General features: G+C 41.8%; 1 protein-coding gene across 4 annotated transcripts in view; it reads right to left on the reverse strand.

Moving 5' to 3' along the window:
* Positions 1 to 22,372, reverse strand: part of slc26a6 (solute carrier family 26 member 6) — a 160,835-nt gene that overhangs the window by 6,846 nt on the left and 131,617 nt on the right. For all 4 annotated transcript variants that reach the window (XM_072581954.1, XM_072581953.1, XM_072581956.1 and 1 more), the window contains exons 13-20: positions 20,219 to 20,325; positions 18,577 to 18,646; positions 15,451 to 15,543; positions 9,964 to 10,080; positions 8,649 to 8,891; positions 4,306 to 4,360; positions 3,232 to 3,371; positions 1,002 to 1,061 (exon numbers count right to left, since the gene is read on the reverse strand). In XM_072581954.1, the coding sequence (XP_072438055.1) occupies positions 1,002 to 1,061; positions 3,232 to 3,371; positions 4,306 to 4,360; positions 8,649 to 8,891; positions 9,964 to 10,080; positions 15,451 to 15,543; positions 18,577 to 18,646; positions 20,219 to 20,325 (885 nt within the window). The remainder of the gene's footprint in view (positions 1 to 1,001; positions 1,062 to 3,231; positions 3,372 to 4,305; positions 4,361 to 8,648; positions 8,892 to 9,963; positions 10,081 to 15,450; positions 15,544 to 18,576; positions 18,647 to 20,218; positions 20,326 to 22,372) is intronic.

A 22,372-nucleotide genomic window follows, 5' to 3' on the forward strand; every position in this document is an offset into this window, starting at 1 on the left:
TCTTTGGATTCTCCTTAACCTCAATTGCCAAAGCTATCCCATGTTCCCTCTTTGCCCTTCTTATTTCCTTCATAAGTGTACTCCTACACCTCCTGCACTCCTGAAGGGATTCACTTGATCCCCGCTGTCTATACCTGACATATACCTACTTCTTTCTCTTGACTAGGGCCTTAATATTTCTAGTTGTCCAGCATTCCTTACTCCTACCAGCCTTGCCCTTCACACTAACAGGAACATGCTGTCCCTCAATTCTTGTTACCTTGCTTTTGAAAGCCTCCCATTTGCCAGACATGCCTTTATCTGTCAACAGCTTCCCCCAATCAACGTTTGAAAGTTTGTGTCGAATACTATCAAAATTGGCCAACCCCAATTTAGAACTTCCACTTGTGGACCAGCCTATCCTTTTCCATAACCATTTTAAAATTAATGGAATTATGGTTACTGGTCCCAAAGTGCTCTCCCACTAACATAGTCAGTTGCCTTGCTTTATTTCCCAAGAGAAGGTTGAGTTTAATCTTGATGCTGACAGAGACAGCATATGTAGGCTGGAGAGTTAACACCTCCTCAGATTACAGAGAAAAAACAACTTACAGGTTTCTCTTATGCTACTGGGGACCTCTCTAGTCCCTGTTGACCAACAGAGAGGTTGGATTCAGTATGATTTCTTGTCAGTTCATCCTTTTTTGGGACTGATTGGCCCAGGGATCAGGAGGTTCCACATCCTGAGGCGTGTACCATTTTATACCTATTCTGAGCAGGGAGTTTGACACTTTCTGACTCCCCACTCATACGGTATGCTGGTAGCACTGAACTATAAAATCCAGGCTATTATGTTGAAACAAGTTTTTCATGTTTATGATCCACATGACAAGTTTTGCAATGCTCGCAAAGAATCTGGTGAAGCAGAATTATTTTCCCCGTGCTCTCCAGCGATAATTCAGATTCATTAACTTTAAACAACATTTTAAACATCAGATTTTTTGAAAAAAAAAGCTTCTTACGTGGGCAAGGGTGGACTCTTGTTCGTCATCCTGTGAAGGAGACAGTGCAAGGGTTCCATTCTATAGAGAAGAGGTCAGAAGGTTACAACAAAATCATGAACATTGGGAATACTTTACCCTTTTACAGCTAAATCTAGCACACTTTCCAAAACATGTTCCTTTTTTCAATCTGTTCCATGGCCAAAGAGAGGAGATGGGAAACCTGCTCCCAGGTGTCTGCCAAATCCCTGGTGTGTGGCCCTCAGGAAGTACATGATGGTGAAAGAAATAGAAAACAAAGAAGAGAAAACAAACAGAAAGAACATAAAAATTATCATTTCCTCACGTCATGCTATCATGTGTTGCAATGAGCTGCTTCTGAAGTACAATAATTATGTTTGGGCTACAAATTTGTCTTGTATCTTTGGTACTAGGTTGATAGGGGACTTCTCAACAATAACCTCCTCCACCTTACAATGAAAAATAACTGAGAAATCAACATAAGGTAGTGGGTTCACTACATTTCAACTGAAGTGAAACCTGACCCACACATGTTTTGTGTGCTGAGCATTTGTGGGATTTCAACATCTCTCCGCTACCACCTCTTCCCCGCCACCCCCCCCCCCCCCCCCGATCCCAAAAATGAATGGGTGAGTTTTGGTGAAAAGTTTAAAGTTTTAAAAATATGAATCCTTAGTCTATTTCCCATATTAACAGAGGTGGGTCATGGGGGATTGTTGATCCTGGTGGTCCTGGGAGGGAGGTTAGCAATTCAGACAAACACCGCGTTAATTTCAAAATACCAAATACCAGCAAAAAAAAAGAAGTGGCCAGTTAATTTATTCTTGGTGATGGTTGAGCGAAGAAACGTTGGCTCCTTGTATTTTGTTGCTCAAGGGCTGAACGGCCTCCTCTTGTACTGTGTTTCTATGGATAGTTTCTTATTCTTCACACTCATTTAAACAAGTGGAGCAAGAAGGATGGGCCACCCTTTACTTTTTCATTTAACGACAATATCCTGCACGTTGCAGGACTGTCTCAGAAGTGAGTTGAAATGTCAGGTATGATTATACACTGAAGTTAAACTTGAATCTATGACCATCAGATACCAACTGAGTTGAACCATCTGACAAAGTGATCATCGGTTAAATTTCGTTAAATAATCTCTTTATCATGGATCCTGTCTGGCTTTGGCTTAGCACTTCTCTCTTGATTGTATGACAGCTGAACCGTTCATTCTATGGTCTACTCAGGTAACTACATGTCAAAGTTACTAATACTTCCATAGCACATTTTTTGGAGATTGAGTGAATCCATTTTGGACTGGTGTTATTATAAGTGGTTGAAATGCAGTATTAATGGGGCACATTTTAAACTTCATGGCACGGACAGGAATTTGCAGACAGTGCAAGTGCTGGATTTTCAATCCATTCCTGCAAATGGACTGAAAATCAGACATTCTACAAGTGGTCAGATTTGATGATACACTTCACCAGTTTATCAACATGTTGTGAAAATGGAAAAATTGCTGCACTGTTTTTTGGGATAAGATCTAGCCATTGCAATAGTTGGAATTTGAGTCACATCAGTACTTATCCGTCTGAAAGAATTTTCCTTTCTTAATTTATATAGCCTTTTCTTATTGACCAAGCCATGGTATGTTCTACTTGAATTCTGTGCCCAACCCATTACTTCATGGAAGCCAGTAAGAAGAAGGAGGAGCATATGAGCAATCATATAGGTAATAATCAAGCAGACCATGTCACAATTCCCACAATTTACATTTCAGCATCTCGACTGATGTTAACTGCACGCTGCACTGTGGGGTCCCTTTGCTCCTCACTAACATTACATTCTACATGGTTTATTTATGCTTGCTAATCCCCCGATGCATAATCTCTATCCTACTGGGATGACATTTCAGCAGTTCCAGCTGTTCATGAACATTTTTCTGTACAACATTACTCTCTCTCTGCCACCACATAGTTTTATGACCATGTGTATTCCTAAACCAGACGTCTCTCTAAGGGTGAATCTGCACTATATCGCATATCGGAAATCTGTCCAGTATTCTATTGTGAGAGGTGCAGGAAGGTATAAGAAAAGAATTATTCTCAGTAATCACATGCCTTCCCTGAAATTTGTTCATTGTACTCAAGAGTGTCTAGCATCAACCTAGTTATACCCTGGTAAATAAAAATGTAGAATCATATAACAATATTAAAAAAAATTAAAAATAAAAGTGACTGACCATGTAAAATGCCTGATCAGTCGGTGGGTTATTTTTCATCATACAGTATAGAACAGCATCGTGTACAGTAGTAAAGATCTGGGATTTGCTGATGTTTTTCCCAAAGAATCCTCCTTGTTCAAACTGCTGAATAATAGCCCCTGAAAGAAGTGAAATTCAGTTAGGATCAACAGGTGATTAACTGGAATTATTCTATATACATATATTATTAAATATCTCATGTGATGTGGGTGATACTGGTAAGGTTAGCATTTGTTGGGCATTCCTACTTCCTTAGGTGGTATGGTGGTCAGTGCTGCCTCACAGTTCCAAGGACTTGGGTTTGATTCCACCTTCAGGTGACTGTCTGTGTGGAGTTTGTACAATCTCCCCATGTTTGCGTGGGTTTCCTCTAGGTGCTCTGGTTTCCTCCCACAATCCAAAGATATGCAGGTTAGGTGGATTGGCCATGCTAAATTTCCCATAGTGTCTAAGGCTAGGTGGATTAGCCATGGGAGATGCAGGGTTACAGGGATAGAGTGGGTCTGTGTGGGATGCTCTTCAGAGGGTCAGTGTGGACTTGATGGGTCAAATGGCCTGCTTTTACACTGTAGTGGTACTATGATTCTACTTCAACTGAATGGCTTGTTAGGCTGCTGCAGACGTTAGTTTGAGTCAACACAGTACCATGAATCTGGAATCACAGAGCAGAACAATTGAGGTTCGCTTTGAGTGCTGACAGACTGAGATCCATAAAACTACAACCAATTGAACCTCGGAGATTATTGGACAGTAAGATTATTAAGATGACTGTTCCATCAGGAAACAGATTGAATTGGATGCAATGCTTGTTTTATTGGTAGCTTGATTTTCATCTCATTGATTTCAATGACGTTTATTGGAAAGTTGTATAATGATTTTCCACCTGACATAATCAGTTTACCATTGGCAGATTAGGTTAAAATGATCCCATTTCTTATTTCCACATTCAGCCTCCTATTTACTAGCTAAGTCAGCAAGCCCTTCAACCAGTGTTATAAAAAGAAAAGTGTGGGTTGAATGAAAGGCAAAATCTGTTGGGTGCATTCTACTTACAGTGACAACCTGATAAGTAAACGTCAACCTCAATCTCTTTATGATCCCGGAAAATCTGGAACATAAAAGCATCGAGTTGCAAGGCCAGTTAATGATGTGCTCACTAAAGCATGGAGGCTTTTATAAGGTAGTATAAAGATTGAAGGTAAGGAAGTTGTGCTAAACTAATATCAAACACAAATTCAGCCTAATGCAAGCACAAGAACTGCACACTTGCCCTTCAACCACCCCACCCCCTCCTCAACATCCAAAACATTCCTCTAAGTAAAGCAGCAAATTTTACACTGTATTTGCTGCTCACTGTGCTTTCCTCTCTACATTGGGAAGACCAAACACAGACTAGGTTCAGTGGGCCCGACTGAAAATGTGGCATTGTGTTCAAAATGACCCAAGTGTAGGAAATGTTGGGCAGGCATAAAGGAACATTTAAAAAATCAGCAACGGTCAGCCAACAGCCCTTTGCACCTGCTCCCCCATTCAATGAGATCACACTGATTTACTTCAAACATCCTTACCCCTGTATCCCTTGGTGTTTTTAATATGTAGAAATCTATCAATCTGTTTTGACATAGTCAATGATGAAGACTGCACAGTCCTCTGGAGCAGGGAGTTACACCCTTCTGCATCCACATATATAGAGTGAAGTCTTCTGGAGATAGGATTGTTGCAACATCCTACGTGACTACTATCCAAGAAGAACACGATAAAAGTAGTTTTGTCTTACTAAAAGAAAGCAGTGAAAGGTGGAGACACAGAAATGCAAAGAATGCAGGTCGTCAACATGGATTGTATGGGCACGTTAAATAAATGTGGTCTTACTGTATCATGAGATATTCATCAAGAATAGCAACCAAATCAAACAGTCAAGCTTTAAAATAGAATTAGGAATGTGTCATAAGTACACAGTGCTGAATCACCTCATGAATGTTTGCTAGGGTATTTGCACAGGGGTTTCTTTTATCAACTGAACCATAAACACATTTAAATTTTTTTTCGGATAGACACCAAACATTTCACTTCGGTGAAAGATTTCAACTGTGTGATCAGAATGGGACAGGCAAACGGGTGCAGCAAAAGAGCAAGGGATTCAGCATATAACTGAAAGGAGTGCCAGGGTGTGGGTTCAAACCATGTCTTGAGCTGATGATTATAATGAGGGGGGAAGGGGCAGGGCTAGTACTTAGTGAATGCTATATACCTTGATTGGTACGGGTGGAACTATAGGTAGAGGATTCTATGGGCCAGACTTACCAGGCCACTAACAAGTGAGAAAAACCAGATTAAATGTGGCAATGCTACTGGCAAAGATGTAGGTCATCTTCTGGTCTGGCTGATTATCTTTAATAATTTGCTTTGAACTAAGAATCCAGGCAATCCAGAATCCATATGACCTAGGCAGTTTCCAAATAAAACTTGATCGCTTCAATAAGAAGTGAAGTAAAGCCTTGTGAGCTGACTAGGTCAATCATCATTCATGTAAATTCCATGATCAAACCAAATAGTGAGAACTGCATTGTTGAGTGCTTCCAGCTTTTTGTATTATGTTATATTTTGGCTCCAACAGGATTATTGCCCAATTCTGTACTCGCAGTTTAGGAAATATATATGCAGGCTTTGGAAAGATGACAGAAGAAATCTCATGGAATAGTTCCATGAATGAGGAATTAGAGCGATGAAGCTGGCATGGATCTCTTTGGAGCAGAGATGACTAAGAGGTTTGATTGAGGTGTTTAATATATTGAAGATTTTAGATGGAGGAAATGAAGAGAAACTGTTTTGAAAGCTGAAGGATCGCCAACTAGTGAGCATAGATTTAGGGTAGCTGTCAAAGGAAGCAAGGGTGGCATGAAGTAAAATTATTTTACACAATGACTGGTTAGGATCTGGAACACTCGGTGTGATGAGGTGCCAGAAACCGATTCATTAGTATCATTCTCAAGGGGATCAAACACATTCTTAAAAAAAAAGAAAATGTTTGCAGGGATAAGAGTAAGAAACTCAATGTGGAGCCAACTCGATTGCTCTTTGAAAATTCCAGTGCAAATTTGATGGGCACAATGACTTTCTTTTCTTCTGTACTATTTTCTGAAACTAAAGAGTCAGTTAGCACAGTTGGCTGAATGGCTGATTTGCAGTGCAGACTGACGACAACAGTGTGGGTTCAAGTTCCACACTGGTTGAGGTTACCACAAAGGTCCTGCCTTCTCAGCCTTACTCCTTAACTGAGGCATCAGGTTCAACTTCCCACCAATCATCCCGCATGAGAGGACAGGAGGTGATGAAATTGCCTTTCATCCCCTGAAATTGCTTTGATTATTTCCACGGAGCAAAAGATGTTTGTATGAGGTAGAAACCACGCTTTCAAAAGGGGAAGCTTGGCTTTATCAACAATTTTGCTTTAACATTTGGAAACAGTTGATCCTAAATGATACAAAAAAAAGTTCAATGTCTATGACTTGGCCCACTTAGAAATTCCCTCCAGAAGTCAAGCATGTTCTTCAAAAATATTTTGGTAGGGATTATTTTTTCTGGCAAGTCTTTTTAAAAGTTATTTTCATACTCTTTCATGGTTTCACTCTCTGTGGAGCCTCAGTTTAATTCCTGTACCAGGACTGGGGAGATTGGTACCTCACTGTCTAACAAGCCAGGCAGATTCCTGCACCAAGCAATCCTGTTAAGTGTAGCAAGGTGAATATCGACTGCATGTTCTAAGCAGAGAAGCTAACTTTACAGGATAGCTCCCTTTATCTCACCTCAACGCAGTGCGTCCACCCTGTTGCGTAATAGCATGTCCTGCACATGATTGATTTTCTATTCAATTCATCTTTAGCAGTGTCAAACTTGAGGCCAGTAATGGTATTATAAAATGGAACCCAGCAGAAATTGGATTCAGATGGCACAAACAGAGTTCACTTCTGGTCGTTAGAGTTATCTAAGTTAAACCTCAGCCCCAGGCAGAAATCATCATTCCTGAAACAGACAGATGTGGGTGATGGAATGAAAGGCTTTTGCCCAAAACCGTTGATTTTCCTGTTCCTCAGATGCTGCCTGACCTGCTGTGCTTTCCAAGCACCACTCTTAGTCTATTCCTGAAAAAGAGTTATATTGGAACCATCGGACTTCTCCACCTCCTGATGCTGCCTGGCTTGCTGTGTTCTTCCAACTTCCTGCTTGTCTACTTTGGATTCCAGCACTTGCAGTTTTTTTGACTCTAACCTCATTGTCTAGACAAGCATGACATGAATCCACATTATGCCATCTAAGCACTTTGGTCTCCCAAGGAGCTGTGCAATTCCCCCTGAGCGGCAAATTATTTTGCAAAATTGGTACTTTTCAAAGTCTAAGAAATAAAAAAAAAGTGAGAACAGATTTTATACTGTAACTTGTTCCAACTTTAATTTCTCTTAAAGGTATAGTAATTTCTTTATTTATTCTATGTTAATGTGTTTTAAAAAGCCAGAAGTTGTAACAATACCAAAAACCAGCTGCTGCTGCTGTGATGCCTTGCCCTGTTGTTCACTGATTATTACTCTGAGATGTTGGAGACGAAATGCTGGGGATGTGAACAGTTAGAGCTCTCATCGTTCATTCATGTGGTTCACCAAGAAACCGCAAGATTGTCCATCAAGAGGTCTGACAAAGCTCCATGAATGATTGCCCACAGTATAGATCAATATTGTGACTTGAATCAGGACCAACAGCATAAATATCTAATCTTTCCCCATGTTGGATTTACCAGTCTGTATCTGGAAACGCACCTCACAGTACTTTTTGCTTGACTTGTGATCAAGATGAGCAGTGTGCCAGTCAGTTTACTACTTCACAGCGCAGTTTGTCAGTGTGTCACAGCTTTGCTGGGGAAAGACTTTCAACATGGTTTAAATTCTGATGGTACTATGGACAGCACTGTGGATTAGAATTATGGTCTTTCACCTTAGGGACTGAGGTTTTAACTCTAGATAGCTCTAAGAACCATAAGTAAATTGTGTTTGTGCCGTCTGAATCCAATTTCTAATGGGTTCTGTTTTATAATGCCATTACTGGCCTCAAGTTTGACACTGTTAAATATGGATTGAACAGAAAATTAATCATGTGCAAGACATGCTATTATGTGAAAGGATGGAAGCACTGTATTGAGGTGAGATAAAGGGAGCTGTAAAGTTAGCTTCTCTGCTTCGAACATTCAGTTTATATTCACCTTGCTGCACTTGACATGATTGCTTGGTGCAGCAATCCGGTGTCAAAAGTGAAAATTAACATTTCTTTTTTAGGCATCTCTTATTTTGTTGAGTATAAAGTTCACAATTAGAGTCAAGATAGAATGAAGTTGAGGCCTGTCTTACATTTCTCAAAATCTTGATGCAGACGCTATCCACAAAGTTGACAGGACTAAAGTCAAGTATGAGAGAATGAACATCGGGTTTTTGAAGACCAAGAGACTCCAGGCTGAGCTCCTCCGGCTTTTTGCTGACTTTAGATGGCGAGTCAATGTTCGAATTTATTTCTAATCTGATAGAGTTGTCGTTACCAATATTCTCAGTGATGGTGGCTGGGCCATCAGTTCCTGATTCAAAGATTTTCTGTTGCTGGAGAGAGGTTGATATTTTGTGTTTAAAATATTGTTATAATGTGCAACATCTAATAGTATATTCAATATTTCACAGTCATAATAACATAGCGTGACAGGAAGGAGTGAAGAAATGTCTGCTTTTCCACCCCAACCATTTCCAGTGTCTATATACTGGTAAACCACAGACTCATTTTCCCCTGTATTTAACTTCTGTGCCTCAGGGGGAGGTGGTGGCCTTGTAGTATTATCATTGACCTGGTAATCCAGCCACCCAGATAATATTCTGGAGACCTGGGTTCAAATCACACCATGTCAAATGTGCCTTTCAATAAAAATCTGGGAATTAAGAGTCTGACGGTGACCATGAATTCATTGTTGAATGTCGGAAAACTCCATCTGGTTCACTAATGTCATTTAGGGGAGAAAAATGCTATCCTTACCTGATTTGGCCTATGTGACTCCAAATCCACAGTAGTGTGGTTGACTCTTAACTGCCCTCTGGGCAATTAGGGACAGGCAATAAGTGCTCGCCTAGTCAGCAACACCCTCATCTCAGGAATGAATGTAAAAGAATGAAATGTTTTTCAGAACTTTGTTAAAAAAAAAGTTGCTGGATGAATCCTCAAACCATAGTTTCATATTATTAACATCAACAGGCCACTCTATAGTGTGCCTTATCTTGTAGAAAATATTCATGATTACACTCCTTTTGTAATGAGCACTGTATTCAAAGCCTGATAACAGTGGTTACGAGGTGCATGGTTTCCTTTGGTCCTGTAATATTTCTATATGAATGTGGAGCATTATCCAAGTTGTTTAGAGAAAATCTATAACTAGTGTATTTCCATTCAATGACTCATGCATGTAATGTCTTATACTGATAAAGGCAGTCACAAGGCATTCCCGGTCCTGCCTAGCTTTTGAAGAACATGACAGTAAAAACAGGTATGCTTCTCCAAAGTGTTCAAGGACAAAGTCCTGTGAGGGAGTTAATCTAATACTATTTAAATAGAAGAAAAAAAATAAGAAGTCACTTGGAGAAAGACAGATAACTATTTGTTTATTGCAATTTAGTGCAATGTTTCTACCTTTTGCTCTTTCTTGGCTTTTTTCTTATCCTTCTTTTCCTGCTTTTTCAATTTGTTCTTAAGTGCTATGATTCTTTTCTTCTTTTTCGAAATGAGTTTACTGACATTAATTCCAGTCTGCAAACCAAAGGAAAAATGGATTATGAAGACTGCATTGCTGACATGAGATTAACACAGATTACAAATTGTCATTTGATAGTACAGAGCTTGAAATTTTCTGATTTTTCTGAAAAATGGATTTCAATGAAGCTTTGTGTTTTGTAGTTATTAGGACAATTCATAATAATTGTCAATATAAAGCGAAAACAACTACTTTATACTGTACGAGAATGGGACTGCCATAATATTAAGAGTTTAGATGGAGAGGAATTTGTTAAGTGTGTATAAGAAAATTTTCTGATTCAGTATGTGGGTGTATGTACTAGAGAAGGTGCAAACATTGATCTACTCTTCGGAAATAAGCTGAAAAATGTGTAGCTGGAAAAGCGCAGCAGGTCAGGCAGCATCCAGGGAGCAGGAGAATGGACGCTTCGGGCATAAGCCCTTCTTCAGGAATGAGGAGGGTGTGCCAAGCAGGTTAAGATAAAAGGTAGGGAGGAGGGACTTGGGGGAGGGGCATTGGGAATGCGACAGGTGGAAGGAGGTTAAGGTGAGGGTGATAGGCCGGAGAGGGGGTAGGGGCAGAGAGGTCGGGAAAAAGATTGAAGGTCAAGAAGGTGGTGCTGAGTCCGAGGGTTGGGACTGAGATAAGGTGGGGGGAGGGGAAATGAGGAAGCTGGAGAAATCTGCATTCATCTGTGGTTGGAGGGTTCCTAGTCGGAAGATGAGGTGCTCTTCCTCCATGCGTCATGTTGCCATGGTCTGGCGATTGGAGGAGGCCAAGGACCTACATGTCCTTGGTGGAGTGGGAGGGGGAGTTGAAGTGTTCAGCCACAGGGCAGTTGGGTTGGTTTGTGCAGGTGTCCCAGAGGTGTTCTCTGAAACGTTCCGCAAGTAGGCGGCCTGTCTCCCCAATGTAGAGGAGGCTACATCGGGTGCAGCAGATGCAGTAAATGATGTGTGTGGAGGTGCAGGTGAATTTGTGACGGATATGGAAGGATCCCTTGGGGCCTTGGAGGGAAGTGAGGGGGGAGGTGTGGGCGCAAGTTTTGCATTTCTTGCGGTTGCAGGGGAAGGTACCGGAAGTGTAGGTTGGGTTGGTGGGGGGTGTGGACCTGACGAGGGAGTCGCGGAGGGAGTGGTCTTACCAGAACGCTGATAGGGGAGGGGGGGGAAATAAGGTGTCAGTGGGGAAGCACTTTGGGGCCAGCGACCATAATTCTATTCGTTTTAAAATAGTTATGGAAAAGGGTAGACCAGATCTAAAAGTTGAAGTTCTAAATTGGAGAAAGGCTAATTTTGATGGTATTAGGCAAGAACTTTCAAAAGCTGATTGGGGGCAGATGTTCGCAGGTAAAGGGATGATTGGAAAATGGGAAGCCTTCAGGAATGAGATAACGAGAATCCAGAGAAAATATATTCCTGTCAGGGTGAAAGGAAAGGCTGGTAGGTATAGGGAATGCTGGATGACTAAAGAAATTGAGGGTTTAGTTAAGAAAAAGAAGGAAGCATATGTCAGGTATAGACAGGATAGATTGAATGAATCCTTAGAGTATAAAGGCAGTAGGAGTATACTGAAGTGGGAAATCAGGAGGGCAAAAAGGGGACATGAGATAGCTTTGGCAAATAGAATTAAGGAGAATCCAAAGAGTTTTTATAAATACATTAAGGACAAAAGGGTAACTAGGGAGAGAATAGCGTCCCTCAAAGCAAGGGAACCTTTGTGTGCAGCCACAGAAAATGGGGGAGATACTAAACAAGTATTTTGCATCTGTATTTACTGTGGAAAAGGATATGGAAGGGATAGAATGTAGGAAAATAGAAAATGTCCATATTACAGAGGAGGAAGTGCTGGATGTCTTGAAACGCATAAATTTGGATAAATCCCCAGGACCAGATCAGGTGTACCCGAGAACTCTTTGAGAAGCCAGACAAGTGATTGCTGGGCCTCTTGCTGAGATATTTGTTCTTCCTCCAGGCAGCTGGTGGTGAGGGAGCAGCAGTGAAGGAGGCCCAGGACCTCCGGGACGCTTGCACCAATCAACCACACCGCCCCGTGGCCCAACATTTCAACTCCCCCTCCCACTCTGCCGAGGACATGGAGGTCCTGGGCCTCCTTCACCGCCGCTCCCTCACCACCAGACGCCTGGAGGAAGAACGCCTCATCTTCCGCCTTGGAACACTTCAACCTGAGGGCATCAATGTGGACTTCAACAGTTTCCTCATTTCCCCTTCCCCCACCTCACCCTAGTTCCAAACTTCCGGCTCAGCACTGTCCCCATGACTTGTCCAGACTTGTCCTACCTGCCTATCTCCTTTTCCACCTATCCACTCCACCCTCTCCTCCCTGACCTATCACCATCATCCCCTCCCCCACTCACCCATTGTACTCGATGCTACTTTCTCCCCACCCCCACCCTCCTCTAGCTTATCTCTCCATGCTTCAGGCTCACTGCCTTTATTCCTGATGAAGGGCTTTTGCCCAAAACGTCGATTTCAAAGCTCCTTGGATGCTGCCTGAACTGCTGTGCTCTTCCAGCACCACTAATCCAGAATCTGGTTTCCAGCATCTGCAGTCATTGTTTTTACCAGAGGAAGTGGTGGATGCTGATACAATTACAACATTTAAGAGGCATTTGGATGGGTATATAAATATGAAGGGTTTGGAGGGATATGGGCCGGTTGCTGGCAGGTGGGACTAGATTGGGTTGGGATACCTGGTCAGCATGGACAAGTTGGACCGAAAGTTCTATTTCCATGCTGTACATCTCTATGACTCTAAGAAAATGCTGATTGGTTGGAAGTGGATAGGATTGTTGAGATATTACCAGGGAGAATGCACTTGTGATAATGACTGACAGTTGGTTAACAAACATTGTCTAAATTTAAACCAGGTAGGTTGACATTGATTGGTCAAGAGGCTGCTTTGAGATTTGCATTAGACAATGGGAGGTCACCACCTCTTTTGTTCAGTGGAAACAGGAGTAATATGTGTACGTTTTCTTTCTGCTCCTAGAAATGGGGTCTGTGTACTAATACATGTAAGTGCATGTGTACCACACTGTAAAGAATATAACAGTCTTTAGTTGGTTGTCAGTTATTCTTAGTACATTTGGGATTATTTAGCAAATACTATCCAATTGTGGAATCACTTCACATTTGTGTTCCTAACATTTGCAACAACAGGCTGATTGAATATGCTCAGTACTTGCTTGTGGCAAGTGGTCTGCCAGCCTCTAGGACATAGAGCCTTCATACCTGACATCTCACTAGTACTGAGATTCATTTCTCCTTTTGTGTAATAGACAGAGTGTCTTTTTGGTTGGGCTCATGTTGCTACTGCACAGCATCAGTGTCAAACAGCTAGCCTCTCCTGTTGCTGAAAGGCTAAATACCTTAGCCTTCAAATCTGAAGTAGACTGGACACTTTTTTGGGACCAAGTGTGATGTCCATGAATTTATGTAATATATGCAAACTGATTTGATCAGGATGGCAATTCGTCCCCAGGATAGCTTTGCTATTCCTGTTTCAGCACCATGCCTGAATGGTGAGCAAAAGTCCCCAGTCCTGAGGTTTTTTATTCACCTGTGGGGTGTGGTCACAACCAACTGGTCAGCATTTCTTGCCTGTTCCTAGTTGCCTTTGAGAAGGTGGGTGTGGGCTACCTTCTTGAAGTGCTGTAGGTTATGTGCTGTAGCTTAACCCAGATGCCATTAGACAATGAATTACAGATTTTTGACCCAGCAACATTGAAGAAACAGAGATATATTTCCAAGTCAGGATGCTGAGTGGCTTGGAGTGGAACTTGCAGATGGGTGGTGTTGTCAAGTATCTGCTGCTCTTGTCTTTCTGGATGGAAGTGGTCATGGGTTTGGAAGGTGCTGTCTAAGGATCTTTGGTGAATTTCTGCGGTACATCTTGCAGACAGTACATACTGCTGCTACTAAGCGTCAGTGGCAGAGGAATGGATGTGGTGCCAGTCAAGTTTTGTTCTGGATGGTGTCAAGCTTCTCGAGTGTTGTTGGAGCTGCACTCATCCAGGCAAGTGGGGTGTATTGCATCTCACTCCTGACTTGATGATGTTGTAGCTAACCTTATGGTGACTGGAGCTGTAGAAATCACAACATGTATGTGTACAGATAAAGACTTGTGATAGATAGTATTGAAGAACTCCCTGGCCAATTCTCAACTCGGATATCAGGCAGAGGGAGCTTAGTGGACTGCTCCATTTCAAAGATGAATTCAAGGATGAGCACAAGATTGGGATGTTTAAGAGATAGATGGTTAGGTGTCATTGCATTCAAGACATATTTCTTATGGTACCCAACAATATATTTGAGAGAGCTGGGCCTAGCAGCGTTTCCTTAGCAACACCATCTTTTTGGGCATGGTGTTGTTTGATCTGAACAAAACTGTACAAGTTGCTGAGTTCATGCATTGAATGCACACTAATTCACACAATGGTGGCAGGTCTAGATTGCCATGATATGATGCTGCAGTGAAAACATCTTTAACCAGTGGGGTTAGAGCAACAGGGAACTGACCATTCTTGAAAGCAATTTCCAAACTTTTTTCTGGCGATCTTGAGCTGTCCCTCATTTGAGCTGTTGGGTTCTCCTCAGGGTCTAAGTCATACTTTTTTTGCAGTTGCCTTGAAAGAAATCTACAAGACCAATCCTCGCCCTCTTGAGCAATGGTTGTTACCTTGTCGTGCAATGACACTGTCAGCCTCATTCCAGCTTCTCAGAGGTTGCCTACTCTCATTGGCAAGATGGAAGAAGCCTGAAACATGGCTGCCATCTGTCATTGTCTTTGGTGCCAGGAAGGAACACCCACCTCCTGGAAGCGCTTAGCGTCTCTAATTAGGCACAGAGCTCACCTCCTGGCCCATTCGGCAACTTACAGTTAAAAACAGGAATGCAGACTTTGGAATTAATCTGAAAGTTAGGTTCCTGACCACACTGAAAATCTGGCCTTATACGTTTCAATTGTTGGCCCAAACCTCTACCTTACTGGTCTAAATAAAATAGCCACTTTGCTGTCATACTCACAGATGAAGCCTACATTATCTATTCTTTTAATCATTTTTAACCTGTTTTATTACCCTGCAATTAAAATGAGCTTAATTCCACAGAATACAAAGACCAAAGAATTCTTATCATCATCCTCTGAATGCTGAATTAACGATTGTCACATCAAAGGTTGGGAGGGGAAGGTTAACCCATTTCTGCCTGAGTTGAGTGTTTGGAAAAAGCTATTTGTCTGGATTTGCAGCCAAGTAGAAGCAGAGATTTGCCCTTGTTTTTTTTTTAGTCAAAGTCAGAGCTTTCTTGCTTTCCATGACCAAAATATTAATGACTGTAGATCCTGTAAATTAATTTTCTTACCATCTGCTTCAGAGCTTCTTCATACAACTCAGCATTGGCAAAGTGCATGGTTGCAGATGACTGGAAAATTTTGATTCCTGGAATTTCTTTTGCCTGAAAAGAAACCAAAATCAGATTGGAGCAGTTTGAAGCCAAGTTATAATGACAGAAATTCATCATTTTTAATGTATTCATTGGTTGTGGGCATCACTGGCAAGACCAGCATTTATGTCCCATTGATAATTGCCCTGGAACTGTGAGGCTCCTCAGGTTATTTCAGAGGGTATAAAGAGTCAACCATATTGCTGTGGGTCTGAAGTCATGCCAGATTGGGTAAGGATGGTAAATTTCCTTCCCTAAAGAACATGAGTGAACCGGATTTTTTTTTAACAACAACAACAGTGATTACCAATAGGTTAGATTTTAATTCCAGAGTTTGTTGAATACACTTTAACCAAGTTAATCATATTAGGTACAAATAAGATGAATAGCCAAGGTCTTTTTTTAAGGGTAAGGGAGTCCAAAACTACACAGCAGAGGTTTAAGGTGAGGGGCAAGAGTTTTAAAAAGGACCTGAGGGGCAACTTGTTCACACAGAGGGTGGTGCATGTGTGGAATGAGCTGCCACAGGAAGTGTGTACAATTATAACATGTAAAGGACATTTGGACAGGTACATGGATAAGAAAGGTTTAAAGGGATATGGGCCAAATGCAGGCAAATGGGACTAGTTCAGTTTAGGAAACATGCTCAGCATGGACGAGTTGGACTGAAGGGTCTGTTTCTCTGCTGTATGACTCTATGACTCTAAAACATTTTAACTGTCAGGAGGAAAAGAAGGGAATTGCAGCGATAGAGAGGAAAGTTAGAGAAGGTGGTGGGGAGAAAATTCTGGCAGAATAAATTGAGATTTCTCATGTGGGTTCCAAAGGTGCATTCCTGCTCCCTGAGTCCCACCTGAGAGGCCCTCCTCATCTTGGCCGCTAGCTTTTATTGAGCAGTCTGCCTATGGTGGGCACTGCATTTTGAACCTACTAACAGCATGGGACCTTTGTTTGCAAGTACTGATGAGGCTGCCACCTGAGAAAATACTGCCCTGGCCCAGTTACAGTTGGTAGCAGATAGAAACTGGTTTGGATGTGGACAGTAATGCTTTGCCCAGTGATCTTGACCTTTGGTTCCCTGCAGGTGGTGTTGGTAAAAATCACTCTAGGCAGGGTTAGAAATATCTGCATTGGACCAGAGGTTGGCCAGGTTCTACATTTGCTTGCCAAGGTGGCAGATTTGTTCTCAGATATTTCATTGCTGTGCTAGGTAACATCATCAGTGAGCCTTCGATGAAGCGTTGGTGGTTTGCCTCGCTTGATATTTATGTATCTTGGTCTGTTGTAGTGAGTGATATGACTTCCAGCTCTTTTTCTGAGAGATTGATTTTGACCCTGTTTACCAATGTGTTTGTTGATGCAGTTCTGGTTTGAATGCCAGCTCTCTAGGAATTCCCATGATATCTTTGTTTAGCTGTTCCAGGATGGATGTATTATCACAGTCGAATGGGTGTCCCTCTTTGTCTGTGTGTATGGATAATAGTGATAGATGGTCATGTCTTTTGGTGGCTAGTTGGTGCTCATGTATCCTGGTGGCCAGTTTCCTGCCTGTCTATCCAATGTAATGTTTGTTACAGTCCTTGCAGGGTATTTTGAATATGATGTTCTGCTGGTTGTTGGTACAGGATCTTTTAAAGTTGGCCATGTAGCCCTATAAGCATGCTCTGCTGTTCAGTAGGATCATGACTGATTATCCCACGCAGCTCCCTGTTCCCGCTTTCTGCCATATATTTGATCCCTTTAGGACTACGAATTATCTCTATCTCCTTCTTGAAATCAGTTCATGTTTTGTGGGATGGAATGTCAAAAGGTGATGGTTGAATTTTCCAGTTTTTGAAGTGATCATTACCTCGCGCTTATGTGGCATGAATATTACTTGCCAATTATTAGCTTAAACATAACTGTTGTTATAGTATTGCTACTTTTGGACATGCATGCTTTAGTAACGGAGGAGTTGCAAAGCTGCTGAACATTATGTAATCATCAGTAACATCCCAAGTTTTGATCTTGTGATGGAGAAAACATCACTCCAGACAAATGTGAGGTGATGCATTTAGGCAAGACTAATTCTAGAGTGAATTATACAATGAACGGAAGAGCCTTGGGAAAAGTTGATGGGCAGAGAGATCTGGGGGTGCAAGTCCATTGTACCCTGAAGGTTGCCGCAAAGGTGGATAGAGTGTTCAAGACGGCATATAATATGTTTGCCTTCATTGGATGGGGTATTGAGTATCAGAGCTGGCAAGTCATGTTAAAATTGTACAAGACATTGGTTCAGCCGCATTTAGAATACTGTGTACAGTTCTGGTTGCCACATTACCAAAAGGATGTGGACGCTTTGGAGAGGGTGCAGAGAAGGTTTACGAAGATGTTGCCTGGTATAGAAGGTGCTAGCTATGAAGAAAGGTTGAGTAGGTTAGGTTTATTTTCATTAGAAAAAAGGAGATTGAGGGGGGACCTGATTTCAGGTTTACAAAATCATGAAGGGTATAGTCAGGGTGGATAGAGACAAGCTTTTTCCCAGGGTGAAGGATTCAATAACGAGAGGTCACGCTTTCAAGGTGAGAGGTAGAAAGTTTAAGGGGGGATACATGCGGCAAGTACTTAACACAGAGGGTGGTGGGCGTTTGGAACGCATTGCCAGCAGAGGTGGTAGAGGCAGGCACAGTAGATTCATTTAAGATGCATCTGGTTAAATGGGGAGTAGAGGGATACAGATGCTTAGGAATTGACCGACAGGTTTAGACATTACATTTTGATCAGCTTAGGCTTGGAGGGCCGAAGGGCCTGTTCCTGGGCTGTAAGTTTTCTTTGTTCTTTGAAAGGAATATTTAGGACTGGTATGGCACCCAACTTTCCAAGGCCCTACATATTTAACAGCAAATATCATGTGCTTTCAACATTATATTTGGGATTTTTCCATAAAATCCTCACTGCCATTGCCTCATATGAGCATTCCCACAATTCTGTGACCCATCCTTTCATTTTTGTTCCCGTAAAACCAATATTTAATATTATTATTGCTGACACTGATCTTCACATTACCTCATCAAACCGGCTGACATCTCTGTAGATATCGGTCTTTGGAATCTGTCCCAGAATTGAATATTTGGGTCTGAAAGAAGAAAGCAGGATACTCAACTCCGGGAGAAATTTAATAAAAATGTAGAAAATGTTAAAGTGACTAAACACATTAGCAAAGCTACTCCTTCTGCATTGATTGACACAATTGGATCAAGAGAATCTCAGAGTCTTACTGGAAATATCAGAACAATCTGAGTTGCCTCCATCATGTGAAACTGTGATAGTGCACTATAGGTTCTCGCCTCGAAGCCTAGCTACCACAACATGTTCTGGAACTGCTGTCATCCCTCATTGCAAAGGGCTTGAAGCGACAATGCCATGTAAGTTTTCCAAGGCTATTGGAATTAAAATGGGTGGCACGGTGGTTAGCACTGCTGCCTCACAGCGCCAGAGACCCGGGTTCAATTCCTGCCTCCGGTAACTGACTGACTGTGTGGAGTTTGCACATTCTCCCCGTGTCTGTGTGGGTTTCCTCTGGGCTCCGGTTTCCTCCCACAGTCCAAAGATGTGCAGGTTAGGTGAATTGGCCATGCTAAATTGTCCATAGTGTTAGGTGAAGGGATAAATGTAGGAGAGTGGGTCTGGTGGGTTGCGCTTCGGCGGGTTGGTGTGGACTTGTTGGGCCAAAGGGCCTGTTTCCACATTGTAACTAAGCTAATGTTAATAGTAAAAGAAGTGGGCGGCATGGTGGCACAGTGGTTAGCACTGCTGCCTCACAATGCCAGAGACCCAGGTTCAATTCCTGTCTCGGGCATCTGCCTGTGTGGAGTTTGCACATTCTCCCCGTGTCTGTGTGGGTTTCCTCCCACAGTCCAAAGATGTGCAGGTTGGGTGAATTGGCCATGCTAAATTGCCCCTGGAGTTAGGTGAAGGGGTAAATGTAGGGGAATGGGTCTGGGTGGGTTGCTCTTTGGAGGGTCGGTGTGGGCCGAAGGGCCTGTTTCCACGCTGTAAGTAATCTAAGTGACAATTCTATCCAGTTGGCCTTATAATAGGAGGCGCAGTTGTACTTATTATGTTGTTGACATAATGAATTGATGCAATTGCAGCTTTTGCTGAATTATAGCTCATTACTGAGGCACATGTTGTGGGTTCAAACCCCACATCAAATGTTTAAAATACATCAGTAGTGCTGCAGACACTTCGATGGTTTGTAATATTTTGAAGTATGCTTCGGTTTAGTGTATTTCAAACATTTCCAGCACTGAATTCTGGATTTCCGACCATTAGTAAGCATAGGCTGTGGAAACTCGTAACATTTTCCCACTGCAAAATATTAGCCCTCCAGTTGGTTAGAATAACAGCTGGTGTGGCCACAGAAGAGGTGTTCACATAGTCACCCATCAGACTGCTAAACAGCTGATACATCACTGCTTCACACTGTTCACAAAAGAAGAGTGCAAATATATAGGAAACAATTACCTCAATCTTTTCATAAAAATTATCACTGAATTGGACTTTGCAATTGGACTTAGCACCATTTTAGTCTTCCCTTATATTTTATTACTTCCTAATAAAAAAACCTCTGGTATAAAGAGTGGGAAAATTAAATATAATGCAGCAGAAAGTCATTGGAGCACGTGTTTGTGGCTCAAATACTCACAGTTGTGTCTGGAAGATCACAGTAAGTATTACAAATGCTACGGATGCAGCCAGTCCAATGTCCATGCCTAATAGTACTGTGAAAATGAGAGTGACAATCCAAACTATCTGCAAGAGAAATACGGTAGGGGTTGTATTAAGGAAAGACAAGGAAGACCTTAATTTATATGGCAATTTTTTTGATGCTGGATGTACCAAAGCTCTGTACAGCCAATGAGGTCATTTTTTAAGTGTAGTCACTGTTATGATGCAGTAAGGTCACACATATTGGTTCGGACACCAGGAACAATACCCTTACTTTATTTCAAAATTATGCCACATGGGCAATTTTCATTCACTTAACAGGGAAGATAGAGCTTTGGTTTAACATCTTCTTTGAAAGATGACAGCTCTGACATTACAATAGTCACACAGCACAGAATTGGATTGTCAATCTTGATCTTTACACTCGAATACTTGAGTGGGACTAGAACCAGGAAGACTGGAGAAACTGTTATAGTTTGAGCTAGGAAGTCAAAACATCTAATGAGAAAGTCTCGTGTGCCCCCAAGGCACTGCTTAAGAAGGGGAAGAATAATAAAGGAAAAGTTGCCAGTTTCTGTAAACCAGTTCATCATTGAAGATGTGGACTTGTCCACTTTGGGAGAAGAATAGAAAAGCAAGACATAATTTAAATAGAGAGAGAGAGAGAGAGAGAGAGATTGCTCACTGCTGCAGTGCAGGAGATTTGGGTGACTTTTATATCAATCACAAAAGGTTAGAATGCAGGAACAACAAGCAATTAAGAAGGTCAACATTCTGTTGGCCTTTATTTCAGGGTTGGTCTAATTATGTCTTCACATCCATATTCCTGCTTAATGGGGTAACCTTCACCTCCCTCATTTGTCAAGGATCTATCTATTTCTGCTTTAACACGATGTAATGACCCTGCTTTTACCAGTCTCTGGAGAATGGACTACCAAAGATACATTAATCTTTGAGAGAAAATAAATGCTCCTCATCTCAGTCTTGAATGGGCAGGCCCTTTTTTTTAAAATGTGTCCCCTCCCACAAGAGAAAACATCCTTTTAACAATCTTATCAAGTCCTTCCAGATCTTATATAAGATGACCTTTCACTCATCTAAATTCTAATGATGGATACCCAGCAACAACTGTCCAACCTTTCCTCATTGCTCCCTCATTCTACAGGATGAAAACAGTCCCAAGAGCTCGAGATATGGTCTCATCCACACCCTGTATAGCAATAGCAAAATATCCCCAATTTTATATTCCACTCCCCCTATAATAAACAACAGTATTCTATTTGCTTACTGACATGCTGGATCTGCATACTAATTTTTGTGATTTATGTACCAGGACCCGCAAATATCTCCATGCCTCTGAATTTTGCATTCTATGTTGCTTTTCTATTCTTCCTGCTAAAGTGGACAAATTTGATTTTCCCATATTATATTTCATCTGCTAACTCTTTTGCCCACTCACTGAACCTATTAACATTCTTTTGCAGATCCTCATGTGCTCTTTACAATTTACTTTTCTACTATCTTTGTGTCATCAGCAAATTTGGCAACCATAAAATTGATCCCTTCAAGAAAAAAAATTATATATTTTATTTGAAGTCCCAACACTGATTTCTATGGCATTCTACCTGTCAGATCATAGTGTGCAATTTTGGTCTTCTTATCTGAGGAAGGATGTTTTGGATTAGATTAGATTCCCTACAGTGTGGAAACAGGCACTTCAACCCAACAAGTCCACACCAACCCTCTGAAGAGCAACCCACCCAGACCCATTCCCCTACATTTACCCATGACTAATGAACCTAACACTATGGGCACTTCAGCATGGCCAATTCACCTAACCTGCACATCTTTGGACTGTGGGAGGAAACCGGAGCACCCGGAGGAAACCCATGCAGGCAGGGGGAGAATGTGCAAACTCCACACAGACAGTCGCCCAAGGCAGGAATTGAACCCAGGTCCCTGGTGCTATGAGGCAGCAGTGCTAACCACTGAGCCACTGTGCGATATGGAGGGAGTGCAATGAAGGTTTACCAGACTGATTCCTAATAGGGCAGGACAGAAATTATGAAGAGAAACTGGATTGGTTAGGACTGTGTTCACTGGAGTTCAGAAGAAAGTTGGGGGGAGAGCA

Source organism: Chiloscyllium punctatum, chromosome 12 (genome assembly GCF_047496795.1).
Source record: "Chiloscyllium punctatum isolate Juve2018m chromosome 12, sChiPun1.3, whole genome shotgun sequence".
Lineage (NCBI taxonomy): Eukaryota > Metazoa > Chordata > Chondrichthyes > Orectolobiformes > Hemiscylliidae > Chiloscyllium > Chiloscyllium punctatum.